This window comes from Saccopteryx leptura, chromosome X (assembly GCF_036850995.1).
Source record: "Saccopteryx leptura isolate mSacLep1 chromosome X, mSacLep1_pri_phased_curated, whole genome shotgun sequence".
Lineage (NCBI taxonomy): Eukaryota > Metazoa > Chordata > Mammalia > Chiroptera > Emballonuridae > Saccopteryx > Saccopteryx leptura.
This window is the reverse complement of record NC_089516.1, coordinates 54300672-54322267: the sequence shown is the minus strand read 5'-3', so window position 1 is coordinate 54322267 and position 21596 is coordinate 54300672. Positions and strand designations below refer to the sequence as shown.

The 21596-nt window shown below is 37.5% G+C and overlaps 2 protein-coding genes across 4 annotated transcripts in view; one reads left to right on the top strand and one right to left on the bottom strand.

Annotated features, from left to right (window-relative positions):
* GABRA3 (gamma-aminobutyric acid type A receptor subunit alpha3) overlaps positions 1 to 21596 on the bottom strand; it is a 449120-nt gene that overhangs the window by 22680 nt on the left and 404844 nt on the right. The window lies entirely within an intron of this gene.
* LOC136385875 (large ribosomal subunit protein mL63-like) lies at positions 16421 to 17048 on the top strand. The gene has a single exon (XM_066357180.1). It carries the CDS (start codon positions 16421 to 16423, stop codon positions 16727 to 16729), a length of 309 nt encoding a protein of 102 aa, XP_066213277.1. The 3' UTR covers positions 16730 to 17048.

Sequence of the window (21596 nt, the reverse complement as noted above, 5' to 3'; positions counted from 1 at the left end):
AACCCAGAGTGACTGAGTTGTTTTTTTTTTAATCTGCTGGACTACAAGGAAGAGGCAAGCTCAGGCTGATTGATTTTGTCTGAAGGGTACAAAGAAGGAAACCCAGAGTGACTGGGTCTCTTTCTGCTGGGAGGAGTGGTGAGATAGAGGGGCAGAGGATAATAAACTAAACCAAAGCAGACAGAGCAAAGGATCATGGCCAGTGTTCATGCAGTCTGCCTGCAGCCCACATTCAGCAGAGATAGAGAAAACTAAAGTGTAGCCTCCCAACTTTCCAGACCCCAGCTTCCTCAACTCATGGGTACAGAGAGTGGCAGTGACAAAACCCACAGCTTGCTCTCCAGAGCAAATCTCTGCCCTGAAGAACATAGGTGCTCCATGTCTGGTCCCCAGGTCTGTTGATACCTGGTGAGGAGCACCCAGAAGCCTGAAATCACCACTGGTAGAGCATTAAAACCATAAAGCCAAAGCCATAAACCTGAAGCCGTAAAGCCCTCAAAACATGTTCCACCCATCAATGCAACTACCACCACACTGACATCATTGTGACAGCAACATATCAGTGGAGAACAGCCCAGGAATTTCACAGAGCTAAAACCTATAATACAGTGACATCTACTGGAAGATACCACTCAAAACTAAAATATATTTTTCCTTTTTTTTTTTAACCTGTTTTCCTTATTCTTTTTTCAATTTATACCTTTTGAATTTTGTTTTATTTTTTATTATTTTTCTGTGAGTTTGTTTAGAATTTTTTTCAAACTTTGTTTTCTGTGGTTTTTCTTTTTACTTTTCTTCATTTTAAAATCTTTATATTTTTATTGCATTTTCTAATTTTGATTTTTCATATTTTTAGGGTTTTTTTTGGGTTAGGGCTTTTAAAAAATACCACTCTCAATGAAGAAGAAATTGAATACCATGGCTACACAAAACAGAGATATAGTTCAGAAAGAAAATGAAAAATCTCCAGAAAATAATCTAAATCACGTGAAAACTTAGGAGACAACTGATAATGAATTGAAAATTAAAGTTCTGAAAATACTCAATGAAATGTGAGAAAACACAAAGAGGCAATTTAATGAGCTCAGAAAATGAAATAAATACCTCACTAAGAAGATTGAAACTTTAAAAAACAGATAAAGAACTCAATACATGAATTGAAAACTGAGGTAGCAAGTTTAGCTAATAGAACCAGCCAGATAGAGGAAAGAATCAGAGCCATTGAAAACAGACAACTAGAGATGCTACAGAAAAAAAGGGATGAAACTCAAGAATTTAAAAAAAAATGAGAGTGCTCTACAAGAATTGTCTGACACCATTAGACAAAGCAATAAAAAGAAAGAGCAATAAAAGAATAAGTATATCAGAAGAAGAAAAGAGGGAGAGAAGTATGGAGAGCCTATTTAAACAAATAATAAAAGATAATTCTCCAAGCCTCAAATGCAATAAGCGAATAGAAAGCTGAGTTACCTCAACTCAAACAGATCTTTTTCAAAACATATCATAAAAAAATTGTCAAAAAGAAATGACAAAGAATCTTCAAAGTAGCTAGGGAAAAGAAGAATATAACGTATAAAGGAAAGCCCATTAGTTTATCATCAGACTGTTCAGAATAAACTCTAAAAGTCAGAAGAGAGTAGACCCAAATATTCAAAGAATGAAAAGAGAAAAATTACTATCAAAGAATACAATATACATCAAACTTATCTTTCATATATGAAGAAAAAAAAACTATTACAGACATACAGAAACTCAGAAAATTTAACACCAGAAAATGCCCATTGCAGGAAATACTCAAGGGGATTATTTGACCAGACACAAAAACAAAACAAATCAAAACCATATAAAAGTTCCAAGAAAGTCACAATAGAAACAAGGGTCATCTGTAACAACAATAGCATAAAAGGGGAGAGGATACAAAACTGTAGTAGCAAAGAAAAATGGGGTGCAAAAGCACTCAAAACACAAAGAACTCTTATACATATGAGCATTTTTCTCTTAATAACCTAACAGTAACCACCCATAAATAAGCCACTACTCAAACACACACAACTTAAAAAAGAAGAAATGGGGGAAAGAAATATGGAAACCACCAAACAAAAACAACTGACAGAAACACAAAAGAGAAGAACCAAACGAGATACAGAGCTACCAGAAAATGAAATATAAAATGGCTATAGGAAATCTTAAAGTGTCAATAATTACCCTAAATGTAAATGAACTAAATTCACCAGTAAAGAGGCACAGAGTAGAAGATTGCATAAAACACAAAACCTAACCATATGCTCCTTTACAGAGACACACATCTAAGCTGCATGGACAAAAGTAGACTCAAAGGGAAAGGTTGGAAAACGATTATTCAAGCAAATACTATTCTAAGAAAAGCAGGTATAGCCATACTCATATCTGAAAATGTTGAATTCAAAACAATAGAGGTAACCAGAGACAAAGATATTCATTTCATAATGATAAAGGGAACACTGTATCAAGAAGACATAACACTTTTTAATATACATGCACTGAACCAGGGAGCATCAAATATATATAAGAAATCTACTAATTGATCTAAAAATAAAAGCAAAAACACAATCATACTTGGAGATTTCAACACATCATTTATGCGTTTTGATAGATCATCAATAAGAAACATCGGCCTTAAACAACACACTAGATCAAATGGTTATAACAGACACTTACAGGACATTTCATCCCAAAACATCAAATTATACATTCTTCTCTAGTGTTCAAGGGGCACTCCCAAGGATAGACAATATCTTTGGCCATAAAAGTAACATCAAGTAATTCAGGAAGATGAAAATTATACCAAGAATATTATCTGACCATAAGGCTTTGAAATTAGAAATAAACTGAAAAAAGAAGTAAAGAAATCCACAAAAATGTGGAAATTAAACAACATAGTTCTAAAAAAATGACTGGGTCAAGGAAGAAAATAAAAAAAATGTAAAAAATAAAAGGAGTGATCAAAACAAAACAGATAATTGAAAATGACAACACAACATATCAAAATTTCTGGGATGCAGTGAAAGCAGTCATAAGAGGGAATTTATACCATAACAGACTTATATCAAGAAACAAGAGAGATCCCAAGTAAACAACCTAACATCACAACATAAAGGACTAGAAAAAGAAGAACAAAGGCTATCCAAAGTCAGCAGAAGAAAGGAAATAGTAAAAATTAGAGCAGAACTAAGTGAATTAGAAAACAAAAAACTATAGAAAAAATTAATACAAAAAAGAGATGATTCTTTGAATAGATGAATAAAATCAAAAGACCACTGGCTAGACTTACTAAGGAAAAAAGGGGAAGGACTCATAAAAACAAAATCCAAAATGAAAGAGGAGAAATTACCACAGACATCATAGATATACAAAGGATCATAGTAGAATATTATGAAAGATTATTTGCCACAAAATTCAAAAAACTAGAGGAAATGGATAAATCCCTAGAACTATACAGTCTTCCTAGAATGAATCACAAAGAAGTGGAAAACCTAAATAGACCTATTAGCAGGGAGGAAATAGGAACAACTATTAAACACCTCCCAAAAGACAAAAGCTCAGGACCAGATGGCTACACTAGCAAATTTTACCAAACATTCAAACAAGATTTGGTACCTATCCTTCTCAAAGTCTTCCAAAAAATAGAAGCAGCAATATTCTCTAACACGTTTTATGAGGCCAACATAACTGTTATCAAAACTTAAAAAAAAATACAAAAAAGAAAACTACAGACCAATATATCTAATGAATAGAGATGCAAACATCCTAAACAAAATACTAGTAAATCAAATACATCACATTAAAAAAATAATATATCATGATCAAGTGGGATTCATTCTAGAAGCACAAGAATGGTTCAACATGCATAAAACAATCAATGTAATACAGCACATCAAAAAAACGAAGAATAAAAATTATATAATCATATCAAGAGAAGCAGAAAAAGCATTTGGTAAGGTACAACATCCCTTAATGTTTAAAACACTCAATAATATTGGGATAGAGGGAAAATACCCCAACATAATAAAGACCATATATGAGGAACCATGAACTAATTTCATATTAATGGTGAAAAAATGAAGGCTTTTCTTCTAAAATCAGGAACAAGACAAGGATTCCCACTCCACTCTTATTCATCATTGTTCTGAAAGCTTTGGCTAGAGCAATGAGGCAAAAGAAAGAACTAAAAAGCATCTATATTGGGAAAGAAGAAGAAAGGTATCACTTTTTGCAGATGAAATGATCCTATATATAGAAAAAACCCTAAAGATGTCACCAAAACACTATTAGTACCAATAAATAAATACAGTAAAGTCGCAGGATACAAAATCATATACAAAAGTTTATTGCTTTCTTATATGTCAACCACAAAACATCAGAAAATGAACTCAAAAAGAATAATTTCTTTTACAATTGCAAGAAAATATAAAATACATAGGAATAAATTTAACAAAGGATGTGAAGGACCTATATACTAAAAACTACAAAACATTATTGAAAGAAATTGAAAAAGAAATAAAAAATATTCAATGTTCATTGATTGGCAGAACTGACACAGTTAAAATGGCCATATTACTCAAAGCAATATACAAATTTAATGCAATCTACATCAAAATCCCAATGTAATTTTTTAAAGAAATAGAACAAAAAATCACCAGGTTTGTATGGAACTATACAAAACTTCTAAATAGCCAAAGCAATTCTGAGGGAAAAGAATGAAGCTGGAGGTATCACACTACCTGACTTCAAATTATACTATAATGCCACAATCATCAAAACAGCATGTTATTAGCAGGAAAAAGAGACATACAGACTAACAGAAGAAAATTTAGGGCCCAGAAATAAAACCACATATATATGGACAAATAATCTTTGACAAAGGAGCCAACAACACACAATTGAAAAAGAAAGCTTCTTCAATAAATGGTGCCAGCAAAATTGGAAAGCCACGTGCAAAAGAATGAAACTTGACACCAGTTTGCCTCTCTGCACAAAAATTAATTTAAAATGGATCAATGACCTAAATATAAGATCTCAAATAATAAATTACATAGAAGAAAACATAGGTACTTAAACTCATGGACCTTAGCTGTATAGAACAATTTATGAATTTTACCCCAACAAAAGGGAAGCAATGAAAAATAAATAAATAAATGTTACTATATCAAAATATAAATCTTCTGCACAGCAAAGGAAACTGAAAACAAAACAAATAGGCAGTCAGTAAGTGAGAGATGATATTTTCAAACAGCTTCAATAAGAGGTTAATATCTAAATTATATAAGGAACTCACAAAGTTCGGCAACAAACAAGCAAACAATTCAATTAAGAAATGGGGAAAAGACCCTGGCCAGTTGGCTCAGTGGTAGAGCATTAGCCCAGCATGTGGAAGTCCTGGGTTTGATTCCCAGCCAAGGCACACAGGAGAGGCGCCCATTTGCTTCTCCACACTTCCCCCTTTCTTTTCTCTCTGTCTCTCTCTTCCCCTCCTACAGACAAGGCTCCATTGGAGCAAAGTTGGCCCAGACTCTGAGGATGGCTCCATGGCCTTTGCTTCAGGTGCTAGAGTGGCTCTGGTTGCAAAGGAGCAATGCTGCAGATGGGCAAAGCATTGTCCCCTAGTGGGTATGCCGGGTGGATCCTGGTTGGGCACATGCAGAAGTCTGTTTCTCTCTCTCCCCACTTTCAACTTCAGAAAAATAAAAAAATAAAAATTAAAAAATGGGGACAGGACCTGAACAGACACTTCTCCAAAGAAGACATACAAATGGCCAACAGATATATGAAAAGCTGCTCATCTTCATTAGCTATTCAAAAAATACAAATCAAAATGACAATGTGAAATCACTTCACACCTGTTAGATTGGTTATTATGAACAAGACAGGTAATGACAAGTGTTGGAATAGCTGTGGAGAAAAAGAAATTCTCATTCATTGCTGGTAGGTATGCAAATTAGTACAATCATTATGGAAGAAAGTATGGTGTTTCCTCAAAAAATTAAGAATAGAATTACCATATGACCGAGAAACCTCTATACTGGCAATCTATCCCAAAATCTTTAAAACATTGATATGTAAAGACACATGTACCTCCATATTTATTCCAACATTATTTACAATGCCCAAGACATGAAAACAACCAAAGTGTCTCTCAATAGAGGACTGTATAAAGAAGATGTGGTACATACAGTGGTCTATCAAGGGGGATAGGTTATAGAACCCCCTGAGATAGGCAAAAATCTGCGAAGTAGCAACATTATATTTATTTTATTATTTATATATATTTCAAGGCTTTGTAAACCCTCACTACACTCTTATAAACCCTTCCCACACTGTTACTAACATTCTCCAAACTCTTTTTATATTAGGCTAGAAAATGCTTATTTTACCACAAAAATAGTTAAAATAATAAATATATACAAACACCAATATATTACAAAATCCTGTGATATAGCAAAAAATCCACGATACAAAATTAGATGTATACAATTTAAAAATCCGTGATACAGTGAGACCGTGAAAAGTGAACAACGATATGGTGAGGGACCTTGTATAGACAATGGAATACTACTCAGCCATAAGAAATGATGGCATAGTATCATTTATGACAACATACACGAACCTTGAGAACATAATACTGAGTGAAATGAGTAAATTAAAAAAAACTAAGAACTGTATAATTTCAGACATAGGTGGGATATAAAATTGAGACTTATAGACATAGATAACAGTGAAGTGGTTACCAGGGGAAATGTGTGGGAGTGGCTGGGGGAAGGGTATAAAGAGGGGCCAATATAAAGTGATAAAAAATGATTACATAATCAACAGTTCAAATGCTATCAAAATGTTTACCTGAAACCTATGTACTCCTATTGAACAATTTCATCCTGTTTAAATTTAATTTTCAAAAAAAAATTTTTTTGAAGTTAAAAAAAGCAAAAAAAAAAAAAAAAAAAAAAAAAAAAACCTAGGAAAATTTGGTGTGCTTGCAAATAATGTGAACTGGTTATATAAAAGTCCTAGATATGAAATGAGCATAGAGACATAATATTGGTATGATGAAGAAAAATATAGTGAGATAGCTAGATGGGGTGAGCATTAAAACACAAAGTTGTCTGCCTGAAGGAAAGTAGTAATAATGACCTGGAAGCAGTAGGGAATAAGTGGAAGGGTGGTTCTCACTTGCAATGGCAGCTGAAAAGGTAGTTTTCTTAAAAAAACAAAACAAAGCAAACAGCTAAGTTAAGTTTAAAAAGAAAAAAAAATGAAGAGGGGGCATTCAGTTTCCTCTCTTAGACTTTCAACTCTTGGTTCTATATCAAGGCTCTGTATATATATGCATATATATTATACTTTCCATCTTAGGGTACTGGGGTCATGTAATGTTTAGCTCTGCATCCACAGATATTTCAGAAATAACAGCTATTTTTATTTGTTTGTTTCAATAGATTCACCAGTGGTAGAATATAATTATTGTCAGGGAATTTATCCCTGCCTACTGTCAGAACAGAATGGGAAGATCAGTAGTTTATTAGTACAACTTCACCTACAGTGATTATCATTCACCCCAAAGAGAAAATACTAAGGTGTGACTTGATTTGTGGCCATGTTCACAGAAATGCCCAATAGATTTAAAAGCCATTAATGATAGAAACTAATCTTTTCCAAGATCTGAATGGAAGTTGAGCATTTTCTCTAATATAAGATAAACTATCATTCTAGGGCATTCATATACTTTTATTTGAAAACAAGAAAAAGAGCCTACAAATTACTGTTTACAAAATTTAGGTAAGAGTTTATGAATATTTTAAATGCAGTTCTAAGAATAATAATTATATTTTGGTTAAATGTAGAGGTTTATTTCTTCATTTTAATATGCTTTTATTTTTCAAAAATGTAATCAAAGTAATACACTTTTTTTAAAAAAAGGAAAACTTAAAAGCTTATAATGAAAACCAGGGGAACCATACACAAATGCATCCCAGACTTGTCCAACAACTTATAATTATTTTAATTCTCTTACCTGATACTTCTAAAGTTATTTCTATATTTTTAAATAATATGTTAATACTTCTACCAGTTTTACACATAATTACCTTTCATGATAAACTTATGCAACCCTTATCCTTCAATACACTTTCATTTTGTTTTATTTATTTATTATAAGTGAGGGGAGGAGAGATAGTGAGACAGATTCCCACATGCACCCTGACAGGAATCCACCCAGCAACCCCAGACTGGGGCTGATGCTGGAATCAACCAAGCTAATTTTAGCACCTGAGGCTGACACTCAGACCAACCAAGCTATCCTCAGTGTCCAGGCCAACACCTGAACCAATCAAGCCACGGCCTGCAGGAGGGGAAGAGGAAAAGAAGGGAGAGAGAGAAGAGAGAAGCAGATGGTTACACTCTTCTTGTGTGCCCTGACCAAGAATCAAACCCAGAACTTCCATATGCTGGGCCAACGTTCTATCCACTGAAACAACTGGCCAGGGCTCCTCCAATATAATTATAGCAATATTTTTAGTTCAACCAATAATCAGTGGTAACTTTATTATTAGTGACTATAAACACATCTCAATTATCCTATTTCAAACTTAGGACTTCCCTTCATTTAATTCCTCCATTCGATATCCTCTTTCCTGGGTCCAACATCTTTTTCTTCTATGTTGTACTCTATTGTCTTAATAGATCATATCCTCTGGTATCTTCACAAGTTGGAGTGCTAACAAAAGACATTTATGAGCTCCTCCAGGTCTAAAAATGACTACTAAACTTATCCACTTAATTGATATGTTGGCTAGGTATAGGATTCTTGGTTGAAAATCATTTGTCTCTTATATTTATGAGATTTATTGTTCCACTGCCTTCCAACATCCAATGCTGTTGAGAAGTTTCATGCCATTATGCTAATCATTTCTTTTAGATAACATTTATTTTCCCTCCCAAAATTTTTGGACTATCACTTTACTCTTGATTTTCTGAAAAATCATGATGATGTGCCTTTATGTGGGCCTATGAGGACATATTTATTTATTTATTTATTATTTATTTATTTATTTATTTATTTATTTATTTTAAGTGAGAGGAGGCGTAATGAGATTGAGATTCCCACATGTGCCCCAACCAGGATCTACCTGGCAAACCCTGTTGGGGCTGGTGCTGGAGTCAGCTGAGTTATTTTTAGCACCTAAGGCTGACACTTAGACAAACCAAGATATATTCAGTGTCCGTGGTTAATGCTCAAATCAATCGAGCCACTGGCTATGGATAGGAAAGAGAAAAAGAAGGGGGATGCCGATAGTCGCTTCTCTCTGTGTCCTGACTAGAAATCAAACCTGGGACATCCATATGCTAGGCAGACACTCTATACTCTGAGCCAACTGGCCAGGCCAAGGACACTTTTTTTATTTTTATTTTTATTTATTCATTTTAGAGAGAGGAGACAGAGAGAGAGAGAGAGAGAGAGAGAGAGAGAGAGAGAGAGAGAGAGAGAGGAGGCAGACGCAGAAAGCATCAACTCCCATATGTGCCTTGACCAGGAAAGCCCGGGGTTTCAAACCGGTGGCCTCAGTGTTCCAAGTTGATGCTTTTACCCACTGTGCCACCGCAGGTCAGGCCCAAGGACACTTTTAATATGGAGGTTTATGTCTCCATTTGTAAAAGTATCTTGTATTAGTTCTTTGTTAACTTTCTTCATTCCCCCACTTTGTTCAGTCTGAAGCTTCTGAGTTAGATGGACTTCCTAAATTTATCCTTAAATCTCTTACCTTTTCCCTTACATTTTTAATTTTTTCCCTTTAATCCTATTTGTAGGGAGATTTCCTTCAGTTTATTTTCCCACCTTTATAATGAATTTTTTTTATTTTAGCAATTCTTTTTAATACATTTTTTCTTTTTGTTTTTAATGTAACAGTTTTATTTAGAAATAGGTACCTGTTTGCATTATCGAATATAAAAATTGGTTTATATTCTATAAAAATAACCAATATTTAAATTGAAGAGATATTCATAGGACACACAATGTGGATCTGCAGCTACTGTCTACCATTCTCAGGCTTGATTTAATCAACAACAAAATTGATAATCCAGGGTGTCATTGAAGATTAAAGTAGAATGCTTGCTGCTAAGCACCAAGTATTCAGAAGTTTCTGTCTTGCTTTTTAAGTGTGTGATTTTAACATAAGGCCTGGGTTGTCTGCCTCTAGTGAAAGACTGCAAAGCTCTCCTACCACACAGTCTCTAACTAATCCAGGGTTGGTGTCATTATTAGTTTGCTCTGGTTTTCTTTACAATAAAAAATGGGGAATCTGGTGAGCAGAGATTTTCCATTTCCCTATTCTGGGATTAAATTTAAAAGAGTGTATTTACTCTCAAAAGCTCAATGTAAATGCTGGGGAGAAGTTACATGATACCTGGTTTTTTACCAGGCCAACCAGCCCACCTCAACATGATCATGAAAGACCAAAGAATATATCCAGGTTCAGATTATATTAATTACTCACCACTATCTGAATATTATCTAGAAAGATATATAAAATAAAAGTTAGATGTAAATATATTTATCTTAGTAACCTGAGATTAAATTCTTAGAATAAAATAAATTCTTAAGAGTTCTCTCTTATTCTCTGATTTTCTTTTATATTAGCACCTTATTCCTGTCTTAAGAATATAATATATTTACAGATATAAGATACCAGTTATTTTTGTTTTTCTTATAATCTTTTTAATTCCCTAAAATTTCTTTGTTCTTTTAAGATGAGTTGGTTTTGATTTTTTTTTAATCTTTGGTTTTCTCTTTTATACTACAATACAAATTTCATTTTGGAAGTTCTCAATATTTTGGTATCTCAATGTTATTTGGCAACATAAAGGATTCTGTGTGCTCACTATATCTCAGCTGGGCTTCATTGGTAGTCTAAGATTTAAGGTGATTACTTGGAAGAAAGTTATTTTATAAGATACTTCCAAATGTTAGTATGTGGAGGTGTTTTCTCTGGAGACACTCAGCTTCTTTAGAAAGAGAAGAAACTTCTGCTGTTCTAGAAAGTATATATTTGACTACAGACATTTCACATTGGGGAGGGTCTGAGGTCTTGACTATGCTGTACAGACTTTTTACCAATCCCCCTCATTGCATTGATGTGCTTTATTCTCTGCTGTACTGAGCACCTCAAACACTGCATTTCTCTGAGGTTCTAGTTTATTCCAGCTTGATAAATCATATTCTCTCTTTCCATATTTATTCTTCTAAAACATGCATTAACATCTCTTGTCTAACTGCAACCCCTTCTCTAGTTCTTCTGGTAGTTGTGGGCTTATATCTATCTTATTTTATTTTTTATTTTTATTTTAGTGGGCTCTTCAAAGGAAGCAGTGATAAACACATGTAGTTGATACACAGAAGTCCACAGTTCTCCTATTTTGCAAAGTGCTATTATAAGATAGTTGTTTGTATTTGTTAGAAAATGAGGTTTTATTTTGACCTATTCCTACTTGTTCTTTTCTTTTTATAAAATATTTTCTCTTACTTTTTATCTAATCCCAAACCATAATAAAGGTCAGAATAAAATTTTAAATCATTTATATTATTTTAAATAGTTTCATGCCACCCATTCTAGTGTCATGATATAAATAAGGTTTAAGAAAGAAAAATAAACAAAATTAAGTTATGATTAAATTCGAAAGCTTTTACTTTCAATGAATCATTTTTTTGTTGTTGTTGTGGGTCAGTGGTTTTCACTGTTAATTCTTTCACATTGTAACAATATAGACAATTATAGAATCTTTACATTAGTGATCCATTTTATGCATTCCATAGGGCTTTTTTCCCCTCATTTTATTAACTTTTTTAGAAAACTTAAATGGATTGACCACAGTGAGGGACTAAGGGGGAAAACTGAAATTACCATCTTTGCAGAAGGTTCCCCCTCCCGCCAGTTTCAGCTTTCCTTGTAATTGGAGAAATGGTCATCATTTTTTACATCTACAGTCTCTTAATATAATATATTCAAATTCTCTTTCTGCCATCGAACCACACCTACACTTCTTCCCAACTGCCAAAGTACAAGTCTACCACTCTTTTCATAAGACTTTTATGATAGCCTTCCAGATACCTGAAATTAGCAATCATGTTCTTGAGTCATTTGTCCTTCTTCCATTGTAGCAACAGCTGAACTGAAACAGTGTATTTTAAACATGGTCCAACCAACACATAATAAAAAGAACTTACCATCTAATTTGCTCTAGGTAATTATTAACTCAAATTCAAATCAAATGTGAATTTTTGAGAATTAGACCACATAGAAGGCTTACATTAAATTTTGTTTACCTCAATATCCCATAATCTTATTTATAATGTACAGTTGTTGATAAGTTTTTATATCCCAGAACTATTTTTCTTAATTAAATTTAATGCAGTGACATTGATAAATCAGGGTGCATATGTTGAGAGAAAACATCTCCAGATTATTTTGACATTTGATTATGCTGTACACCCCTCACCCAAAGTCAAATTTTCTTCCGTCACCTTCTATCTGGTTTTCTTTGTGCTCCTCCCCTCCCCCACCCCCTCTCTCCTTCCTCGCCCCATCCCCCCCACTCCCTTTACCATCACATTCTTGTTCATGTCTCTGAGTCTCATTTTTATGTCCCACCTACGTATGGATTCATATACTTCTTAGTTTTTATTGATTTGCATATTTCACTCCATATAATGTTATCAAGGTCCATCCATGTTATTGTAAATGATCTGATGTCATCATTTCTTATGGCTGAGTAGTATTCCATAGTATATATGTACCAAAGCTTTTTAATCCACTCGTCCACTGACGGACACTTGGGCTGTTTCCAGATCTTTGCTATTGTGAACAATGCTGCCACAAACATGGGGGTGCATTTCTCCTTTTGGAGCAGTTCTATGGTGTTCTTGGGGTATATTCCTAAAAGTGGGATAGCTGAGTCAAAAGGCAGTTCGATTTTCAATTTTTTGAGGAATCTCCATACTGTTTTCCACAGTAGCTGAACCAGTCTGCATTCGCACCAGCAGTGCAGGAGGGTTCCCTTTTCTCTACACCCTCGCCAGCACTTATTCTGTCTTGTTTTGTTGATGAGCGTCATTCTGACTGGTGTGAGGTGATATCTCATTGTGGTTTTAATTTTCATTTCTCTAATGATTAGTGATGTTGAGCATTTTCATATGCCTATTGGCCATCTGTATGTCCTCTTTGAAGAAGTGTCTATTCATTTCTTTTGCCCATTTTTTGATTGGATTGTTTGTCTTCCTGGTATTGAGATTTACAAGTTCTTTACAAATTTTGGTTATTAACCCCTTTGTAAGTTATTTTTCCCTGCCGAGAAGGAAGGAAGAGGATTTATTGAGTACAGGGTGCACATCCCGCCCGGCAAGGTTCCCTGGCTCGGAGGTAAGATGGAGGCCAGGGAAGTTGCAAGGATTAAACCGCCTGGGAGATATTTAAAGGGGTCCCTCTAGGGAAGTCGAGCTAACATGACGTGGTGAAATCCCACTGGCTGGTAGATGGTCACTTTTTTTCCAAACGGTTCCTGTAAAGCTTCTTTTGGCGTGCTTGGTTGTGGGCGGTCCTAGCCAAAGTTCCCAGGTCTGAGTTCCCCACGTGACCATCCCCCATTATCCACCGACCTTACATTCTGACCTTTTGTGTTAAAAAGAAAAAGGGGCACCGTTTATTCGTCTGGCTACTTCCTGCTGAATAGGGGCATTGTGGGGAGGGGGAGATCGGAAAGTGGTGGCTTTGAGGGGTGTCAGGAGGAACATCTGTGTAGCTGTGACTAAAGAAACTTCACAGATGTGGTCCTGTATGGATTTAAAAAAAAGAGGAGTAATAGGAGGATTTGCAGGGTCCAGCCTTTTGGTGAGCTGGATGGATGGAGTCCAGTTGTTCCGACTGCCAGTGGTCCTGTAAGGAGGCAAGCTTGAGGCAGAACTGCATGTCAGGAGTGGTGTAAAAAGGGGAAAGGAAGGGGTCCCATCCATTCCCATAACCGAGACCTGTGAGGGAAGTAGAGGTTTTTTGTGTTTTTTTTTTTTTAAATCCTTACAGGACCTCATCCACAAAGTTTCTCCAGTCACAGCCACACAGATGTTCCTCCTGACACCCCTCAAAGCCACCACCTTCCGATCTCCCTCTCCCCACGATGCCCCTATTCAGCAGGAAGTAGCCAGATGAATAAATGGTGCCCCTTTTTCTATTTAACACTAAAGGTCAGAATGTAAGGTCGGTGGATAATGGGGGATGGTCACGTGGGAAACTCAGACCCGCAAACTTTGGCTAGAACCGCCCACAACCAAGCGCGCCAAAAGAAGCTTCACAGGAACAGTTTGGAAAAAAAGTGACCGTCTACCAGCCAGTGGGATTTCACCACGTCATATTAGCTCGACTTCCCTAGAGGGACCCCTTTAAATATCTCCCACGCGGTTTAATCCATGCAACTTCCCTGGTCTCCATCTTACTTTGGGGCCAGGGAACCTTGCCAGTGGGATGTGCACTCTGTACTCAGTAAAGCCTCTTCCTTCTTTCTCGGCAGGGAAAAATACCTTACATTTTTGGTGCCGAAAACCCGGAAGGAGTTAGAAGTCCGCAAGGACCGCTCCTTTCCCCTCCCCTCTGAGAAAGAACCAGGATCTCCGATCTTCCACCCACTTTGGCGCATGGTGTGGTAAGTCTCCTGCCTCCAGCCTTCCTCTCAGTTCTTTCCTCTGAGACTCCCTGTCTGAAACCGTAGCTATGTCAGGGAAGTCTTTTCCATCCGTCCTAGTGCGTGTGCTTATTCCCAAGCACATCCAGTTTACCTTTTCCATCCGTGGCCAGACTTTGAGTTTTAGGATGCTAGTACTCAATACTGACCACTCCGAGGACTGAGGGTGGCTGTGGGGGCACAGGAATCTCCTTCCCTAAAGAAGAAGAAATTGTTCTTCTTCTCCACTGTGGCCAGGCCACAGAGCCCACTGAATTAGCCTCCTGAAGGGACTTTTCGGTTTTAACACCCTCACCAATTTAACTATCACCAAAAAAGCTGGGAACTGATTGGAGATCTCTTACATACACGGCTTCTAATTATTCGTGCACCTGTCCTTAACCTCTGTGCCGCCTGTTCCACACCGCGCAGGCCTTTTTCTGGCCAAAGAAACCTCACTTAAAACCTCCACTCCTGATCTTTCCTTCTCCGCGGACTCCCAACTCTCTCTTCCTTCTGTCTGACCCCTGGGGGTGCCCCTCTCTCGGGACTTTTCTCTGGTCCCTCTGCGGACCTCTTTTGTGCTCGGGTCTCTTCCCTCTGAGAGCCCCCTCCCTTCCCTTTACAAAAACCTGTTTCTTATTCACCACTACCATCTCTTTCTCCTCCCCTGCTGGCCAGGGGCCCCTCCCTTTACTGTGTTCTTTAACCCCTCCTCCGTCAGGCTATTCTCAGCCTGGCATTGGCTCTTACATCCGTTTTCAGGACGTCCAACCCCAATTTTCTTGCAGGAAGTTCCTGCCCTGTCTTTCCTTTGGCTCCAGCATTTCCTGCGGGATCTGGGTGCCGGGCTCCACATGAGCCCTCCTCCTTTTATTCTCAACCCCCAAAACCCTATCAGGAACCTGTGAACATGGCATTTAAAGGTTTTAATGGTTGGTCCCAACTAGTAGAAACAGGCTAAGGCTGTTCACCAGGCCCGCATGCAGCAGAAGGTAACTCTCCAAACTCCAGCTATTGTGGCAACCCTGAGACCAGAAGAGCCACCAGCAGCTTGCTTTAAGTGTGGCAAGCAGGACCACTGGTCTCAGCAGGGCCCCTGCCCGCAGCTGCCCACTGCGCCCTGCCCTGACTACAAGCAGCCCAGTCACTGGTACAGTGATTGCCCCTTTGGGCAATAGGTTTTTCCTCAGCGCCTGTACGTGGAGGACAAGCCGCCTGAATGGGAAGGCCAATCCAGCCAGGTGGGTGCATCGCTCAAACTCCTAGGACACAGCCTGGACTCAAAGAACCCAGGGTATGCTGCAACAAGTGGGTAGTTCCATCTCATTTCTTGTGGACACGGGGGCTACCTTCTCTGTTTTTGCCATCACACTCTGGACCTCTAGTTCCCTCACAGGTCTTGATTATGGGAATGGATGGGACCCCTTCCTTTCCCCTTTTTACGCCACTCCTGACATGCAGTTCTGCCTCAAGCTTGCCTCCTTACAGGACCACTGGCAGTTGGAACCACTGGATTCCATCCATCTCCAGCTCACCAAAAGGCTGGACCCTGCAAATCCCCCTATTACTCCTCTGGTGGGCGCTCTGGGATGTGGGTGGGCATGCGCTTTCTCAGGGACGCTGCTCCGCCTGCGGCCGGACTGGATGCCATCCCACTCCGTTCTCTGTCCATGCAGGAACCATGTTCCTGACCATGCTCCTGCGCCATAACCGCATCCCTGGCCGGCAGTGGATCGGAAAGCACCAGCGGCCGCACACCGTGTCCTTCCACGTGAAGCAGAACATGCTCCGCAGCCTGGAGACGAAGGCGGAGAACCATTACTGGCTGAGCGCACCCTTCCTCAGCGCCACACAGGAGTTCAGGCATGCTGCGGTCCGCAGGGCAGCCACCTTCCAGTCCATCAAGGTGGCCTCCGAGGCCAAGTTTCCACCGCACCAGCGACTGGCCGACCAGCTCAGCCACCTCAATATCACCAAGAAGTGGTCCTAGCCTACCTGTCACCCTCATTTCTAGTGCATGGTGTCGGGGACAGTTCCTCTGTTGGTCGTGTTTGTCAGCTCGCCTGGGTACTATGGTGCAAGATGTATATGGGATTGACACAGCGACAGAGCTGCAAATTACGGGCTGTGTATGTGACTGATGCCTGGTGGGGTTTATTTAGTTTGCTTACCTTCTCTCAAAAATAATTGCTGTGCCTAAAGGAAAACATCCGTTTTGTCAGCCAAACTTATGACTAAAAATAGCATTTTTTTCCTGGGATTTGCTAACAACAGTGGATATTTAAATGCCAAGTAAAATGTGTTTTTATCAGGAAAAAAAAAACCTTTAGTTCCCTAACAGGTCTCAGTTATAGGAATGGATGGGACCCCTTCCTTTCCCCTTTTTACGCCACTCCTGACATGCAGTTCTGCCTCAAGCTTGCCTCCTTACAGGACCACTGGCAGTCGGAACAACTGGACTCCATCAATCTCCAGCTCACCAAAAGGCTGGACCCTGCAAATCCTCCTATTACTCCTCTTTTTTTTTTTTTTAGATCCTTACAGGACCACATCCGTGAAGTTTCTCCAGTCACAGCCGCACAGATGTTCCTCCTGACACCCCTCAAAACCACCACCTTCTGATTCTCCCTCCCCACAACGCCCCTATTTAGCAGGAAGTAGCCAGATGAATAAACGGCGCCCCTTTTTCTATTTAACACAAAAGGTCAGAATGTAAGGTCGGTGGATAATGGGGGATGGTCACGTGGGGAACTCAGACCTGGGAACTTTGGCTAGGACCGCCCACAACCAAGCGCGCCAAAAGAAGCTTCACAGGAACCTTTTGGAAAAAAAGTGACCGTCTACCAGCCAGTGGGATTTCACCACGTCATGTTAGCTTGACTTCCCTAGAGGGTCCCCTTTAAATATCTCCCACGCAGTTTAATCCTTGCAACTTCCCTGGCCTCCATCTTACCTTGGGGCCAGCAAACCTTGCTGGGCGGGATGTGTGCTCTGTAATCAATAAAGCCTTTTTGCTATTCCACACTTCACGGCTCCGAGACCTGTTCCTTCCTTCTCGGCGGGGAAAAATAACTTACACCCTTATCAGACGTATTGTCAAATATGTTCACCCATTGTGTAGTTTGCCTTTTTTTTCTATTCTTATTGTCTTTAGCTGTGCAAAAGCTTTTTAGTTTGATATAGTCCCATTTGTTTATCCTGTATTATATTTCACTTCCCTGTGGAGATAAATCAGCAGATATATTGCTGCGAGAGATTTCGGAGAGCTTACTGCCTATGTTTTTTTCTAAGATGCTAATGGTTTCATGGCTTACATTTAAGTCTTTAATCCATTTTGAGTTTATTTTTGTGAATAGTGTAAGCTGGTGGTCTAGTTTCATTTTTTTGCAGGTAGCTGTACAATTTTCCCAGCACCATTTGTTAAAAAGGCTGTCTTTACTCCATTGAATTTCCTTACCTCCTTTTCAAATATCAGTTGTCCATAGAGTTGTGGGTTTATTTCTGGGTTCTTTGTTCTGTTCCATTGATCAATATGCCTGTTCTTATGCCAGTACTGGGCTGTTTTGAGTACAATGGCCTTGTAGTATAACTTGATGTCAGGAAGTGTGATACCCTCCACTAATTGCTGAGGCTATTTGTGTTCTTTTTTGGTTCCATATACATTTTTGGAATATGTGATCTCTATCTTTGAAGTATGTCATTGGTATTTTAATTGGTATTGCATTGAATTTATAGATTGCTTGGGTAATATAGACATTTTAATGATGTTTATTCTTCCTAACCATGAGCACAGTATATGCTTCCATTTGTTTGTATCTACTTTGATTTCTTTTATCAATGCCTTATAATTTTCCGAGTACAAGTCTTTAGTCTCCATGCTTAAATTTACTCCTAGGTACTTTATTTTTTTCGTTGTAATACTGAAGAGGATTGTTTCCTTAATTTCTCTTTCTGATTGTTCATTGTTGGCGTATAAAAATGCCTCTAATTTCTGAGTATTAATTTTATATTCTGCCACTGTGCTGAATTCATTTATCAGGTCCAGTAGTTTTTTGACTGAGACTTTAGGGTTTTCTATATACAATGTCATATCATCTGCAAATAAGGATAGCTTTATTTCTTCTTTTCCAGCTTGGATGCCTTTTATTTCTTCTTCTCTGATTACTGTGGCTAGGACTTATGTTGAATAAGAGTGGTGAAAGGGGGCACCCCAGCCTCATTCCTGATCTTAAGGGGATTGCTTTTAATTTTTGCCCATTGAGTATGATGTTGGCTGTAGGTTTGTCATACATGGCTTTTATCATGTTGAGGTATGTTCCCTGTATTCCCACATTGCTGAGAGTTTTGATCATGAACAGGTGCTGGATTTTATCAAATGCTTTTTCTGCATCTATTGAAATTATCATGTGGTTTTTCTCCATCTTTTTGTTTATGTGATGAATCACACTGATTGATTTACGGATATTGTACCAGCCTTGCCTCCCCAGAATAAATCCCACTTGATCGTGCTGTATGATTCTTTCCATATATAGTTGGATCTAGTTTGCTAATATTTTGTTGAGGATTTTAGCATCTATATTCATCAGAGATATTGGCATATAATTTTCTTTCATTGTGATGTCTTTGCCTGGTATTGGAATCAGAATTATGCTAGCCTCATAAAAGGAGCTTGGAAGTCTTCCTTCCTCCTGAATTTTTTGAAATAGCTTGAGAAGGATAGGAGTTAGTTCTTCTTTGAATATTTGGTAGAATTCACTTGTGAAGACATCAGGCCCTGGACTTTTCTTTGTTGGGAGTTTTTTGATAACTGTTTTGATCTCATTTGGCATAATCAGTCTGTTTAGGTTTTCTGATTCTTCCAGATTGATTTTTGGAAGGTTGTATGTTTCAAGGAATTTTTCCATCTCATCTAGGTTGTCTAGTTTTTTGGCATACAGTTCTTCATAGTATTTTCTTACAATATTTTGTTTTTCTGTTGTGTCAGTTGTTATTTCTCCACTCTCATTTCTAATTTTATTTATTTGAGTCTTCTTTCTCTTTTTCCTGGGAGTCTAGTTAAAGTTCATCAATCTTGTTTACGCTTTCAAAGAACCAGCTCCTAGTTTACTTGTTCCTCTGTATTGTTTCTTTAGCCTCTATACCATTTATTTCTGCTCTGACCTTTATTATATCCTTCCTTCTACTACATTTGGGCTTTACTTGCTGTTCTTTTTCTAGTTCTTTTAGATGCAGGGTTAAGTTGTTTATTTGAGCTTTTTCTACTTTCTTAAGGTGTGACTGTAGTGCTATGAACTTCCCTCTCAGTACTGCTTTTACTGTGTCCCATAAATTTTGAGTTGTTGTATGCTCATTGTCATTCATTTCTAGGAATTTTTTTTATTTCTTCTTTGATCTCATTCTTAATCCATTCGTTATTTAACAACCTGCTATTTAGTTTCCATGTGTTTGAGAATTTTTGAGTTTTTCTGTTGTGGTTCATTTCTAGTTTCATGCCATTGTGATCAGAGAAAGTGCTTGATATGATTTCAATCTTCTTAAAGTTGTTGAGACCACTTTTTTTCCCTAACATGTGGTCTATTCTAGAGAGTGTATCATGAGCACTTGAAAAGAATGTATATTCTGCTGTTTTAGCATAAAAGTTTCTGAAGATATCTATTAAATCGAGTTGATCTAGTGTGTCCTTTAAGTCTGCAGTTTCTTTGTTAATTTTCTTTCTTGAGGATCTATTTTGTGATGTTAGTGGGGTATTGAAATCTTGTACTATTATAGTATTGCTGTTAATCTCACCCTTTAAATCCATCAAAGTCTGCTTTATATATTTAGGTGCTCCTATATTAGGTTCAGAGATATTTATAATAGTTATATCTTCCTGTTGGATTGCTCCCTTTATCATTATGTAGTGGCCTTCTTTATCTCTTACTATATCCTTTGTTTTAAAGTCCATTTTGTCTGATATAAGTATTGCTACCCCAGCATTTTTTTCATTTCCAATTGCATGAAATGTTTTCATTCATCCTTTTACCTTCTGCCTATGTGCATCTTTTGTTTTAAGGTGTTTCTCTTGTAGACAGCTTATGTACGGGTCCTGTTTTCTTATGCATGCAGCTACCCTATGTCTTTTGATTGGATCATTTAACCATTTATATTTAAGGTTATTATTGATATGTAGTTGTTTATTCCCATTTTATTATTTAAAGCTGTATTCCCTTTTTGCTATATTCTTTTCCCACTTTGATCTGTTTACAACAGGCCCCTTAACATTTCCTGCAGCATTGGTTTGGTTGTAATAAATTCCTTGAGTTTTTTATGTCTGGAAAGCTTTTTATTTCTCCTTCCAATTTTAAATGATATCCTTGCTGGAAAAAGTATTCTTGGTTGTAGGTTCTTGTTCTGCATTACTTTGAATATTTCTTGCCATTCCCTTCTGTCCTCAAGTGTTTCTGTTCAGAAGTCAGATATCATCCTTATGGGGGCTGCTTTGTAGGTGATGGCCTTTTTTTCTCTATCAGTTTTAATATTTTCTCTTTATCATTTAGCTTTGGTATTTTTATTATGATGTGTCTTGTTGTAGGTTTCTTTTTGTTTCTCTTTAATGGAGTTCTCTGTGCTTCTTGAACTTGTGAGAGTTTCTCCTATATTAATTTAGGGAAGTTTTCAGCTATGAAATGATTGAACAAAGTCTCTATCCCTTGTTCTTTCTCTTCTTCTTCAGAATAACATAATGTGATGTTATTTCTCTTCATGTTGTCACAGAGCTCTCTAAGCATTTCCTCAGACTTTTGAGTCTCTTTTATTTTTTCTTCTCTGTTTTCTTGCCTTCATTGAAGTTGTCCTCCAACTCACTGATTCGATCCTCA

Bases quoted from the DNA above. Each gene is read 5' to 3' on its own strand.
- LOC136385875 (XM_066357180.1), top strand. From the start codon at position 16,421: ATGTTCCTGACCATGCTCCTGCGCCATAACCGCATCCCTGGCCGGCAG.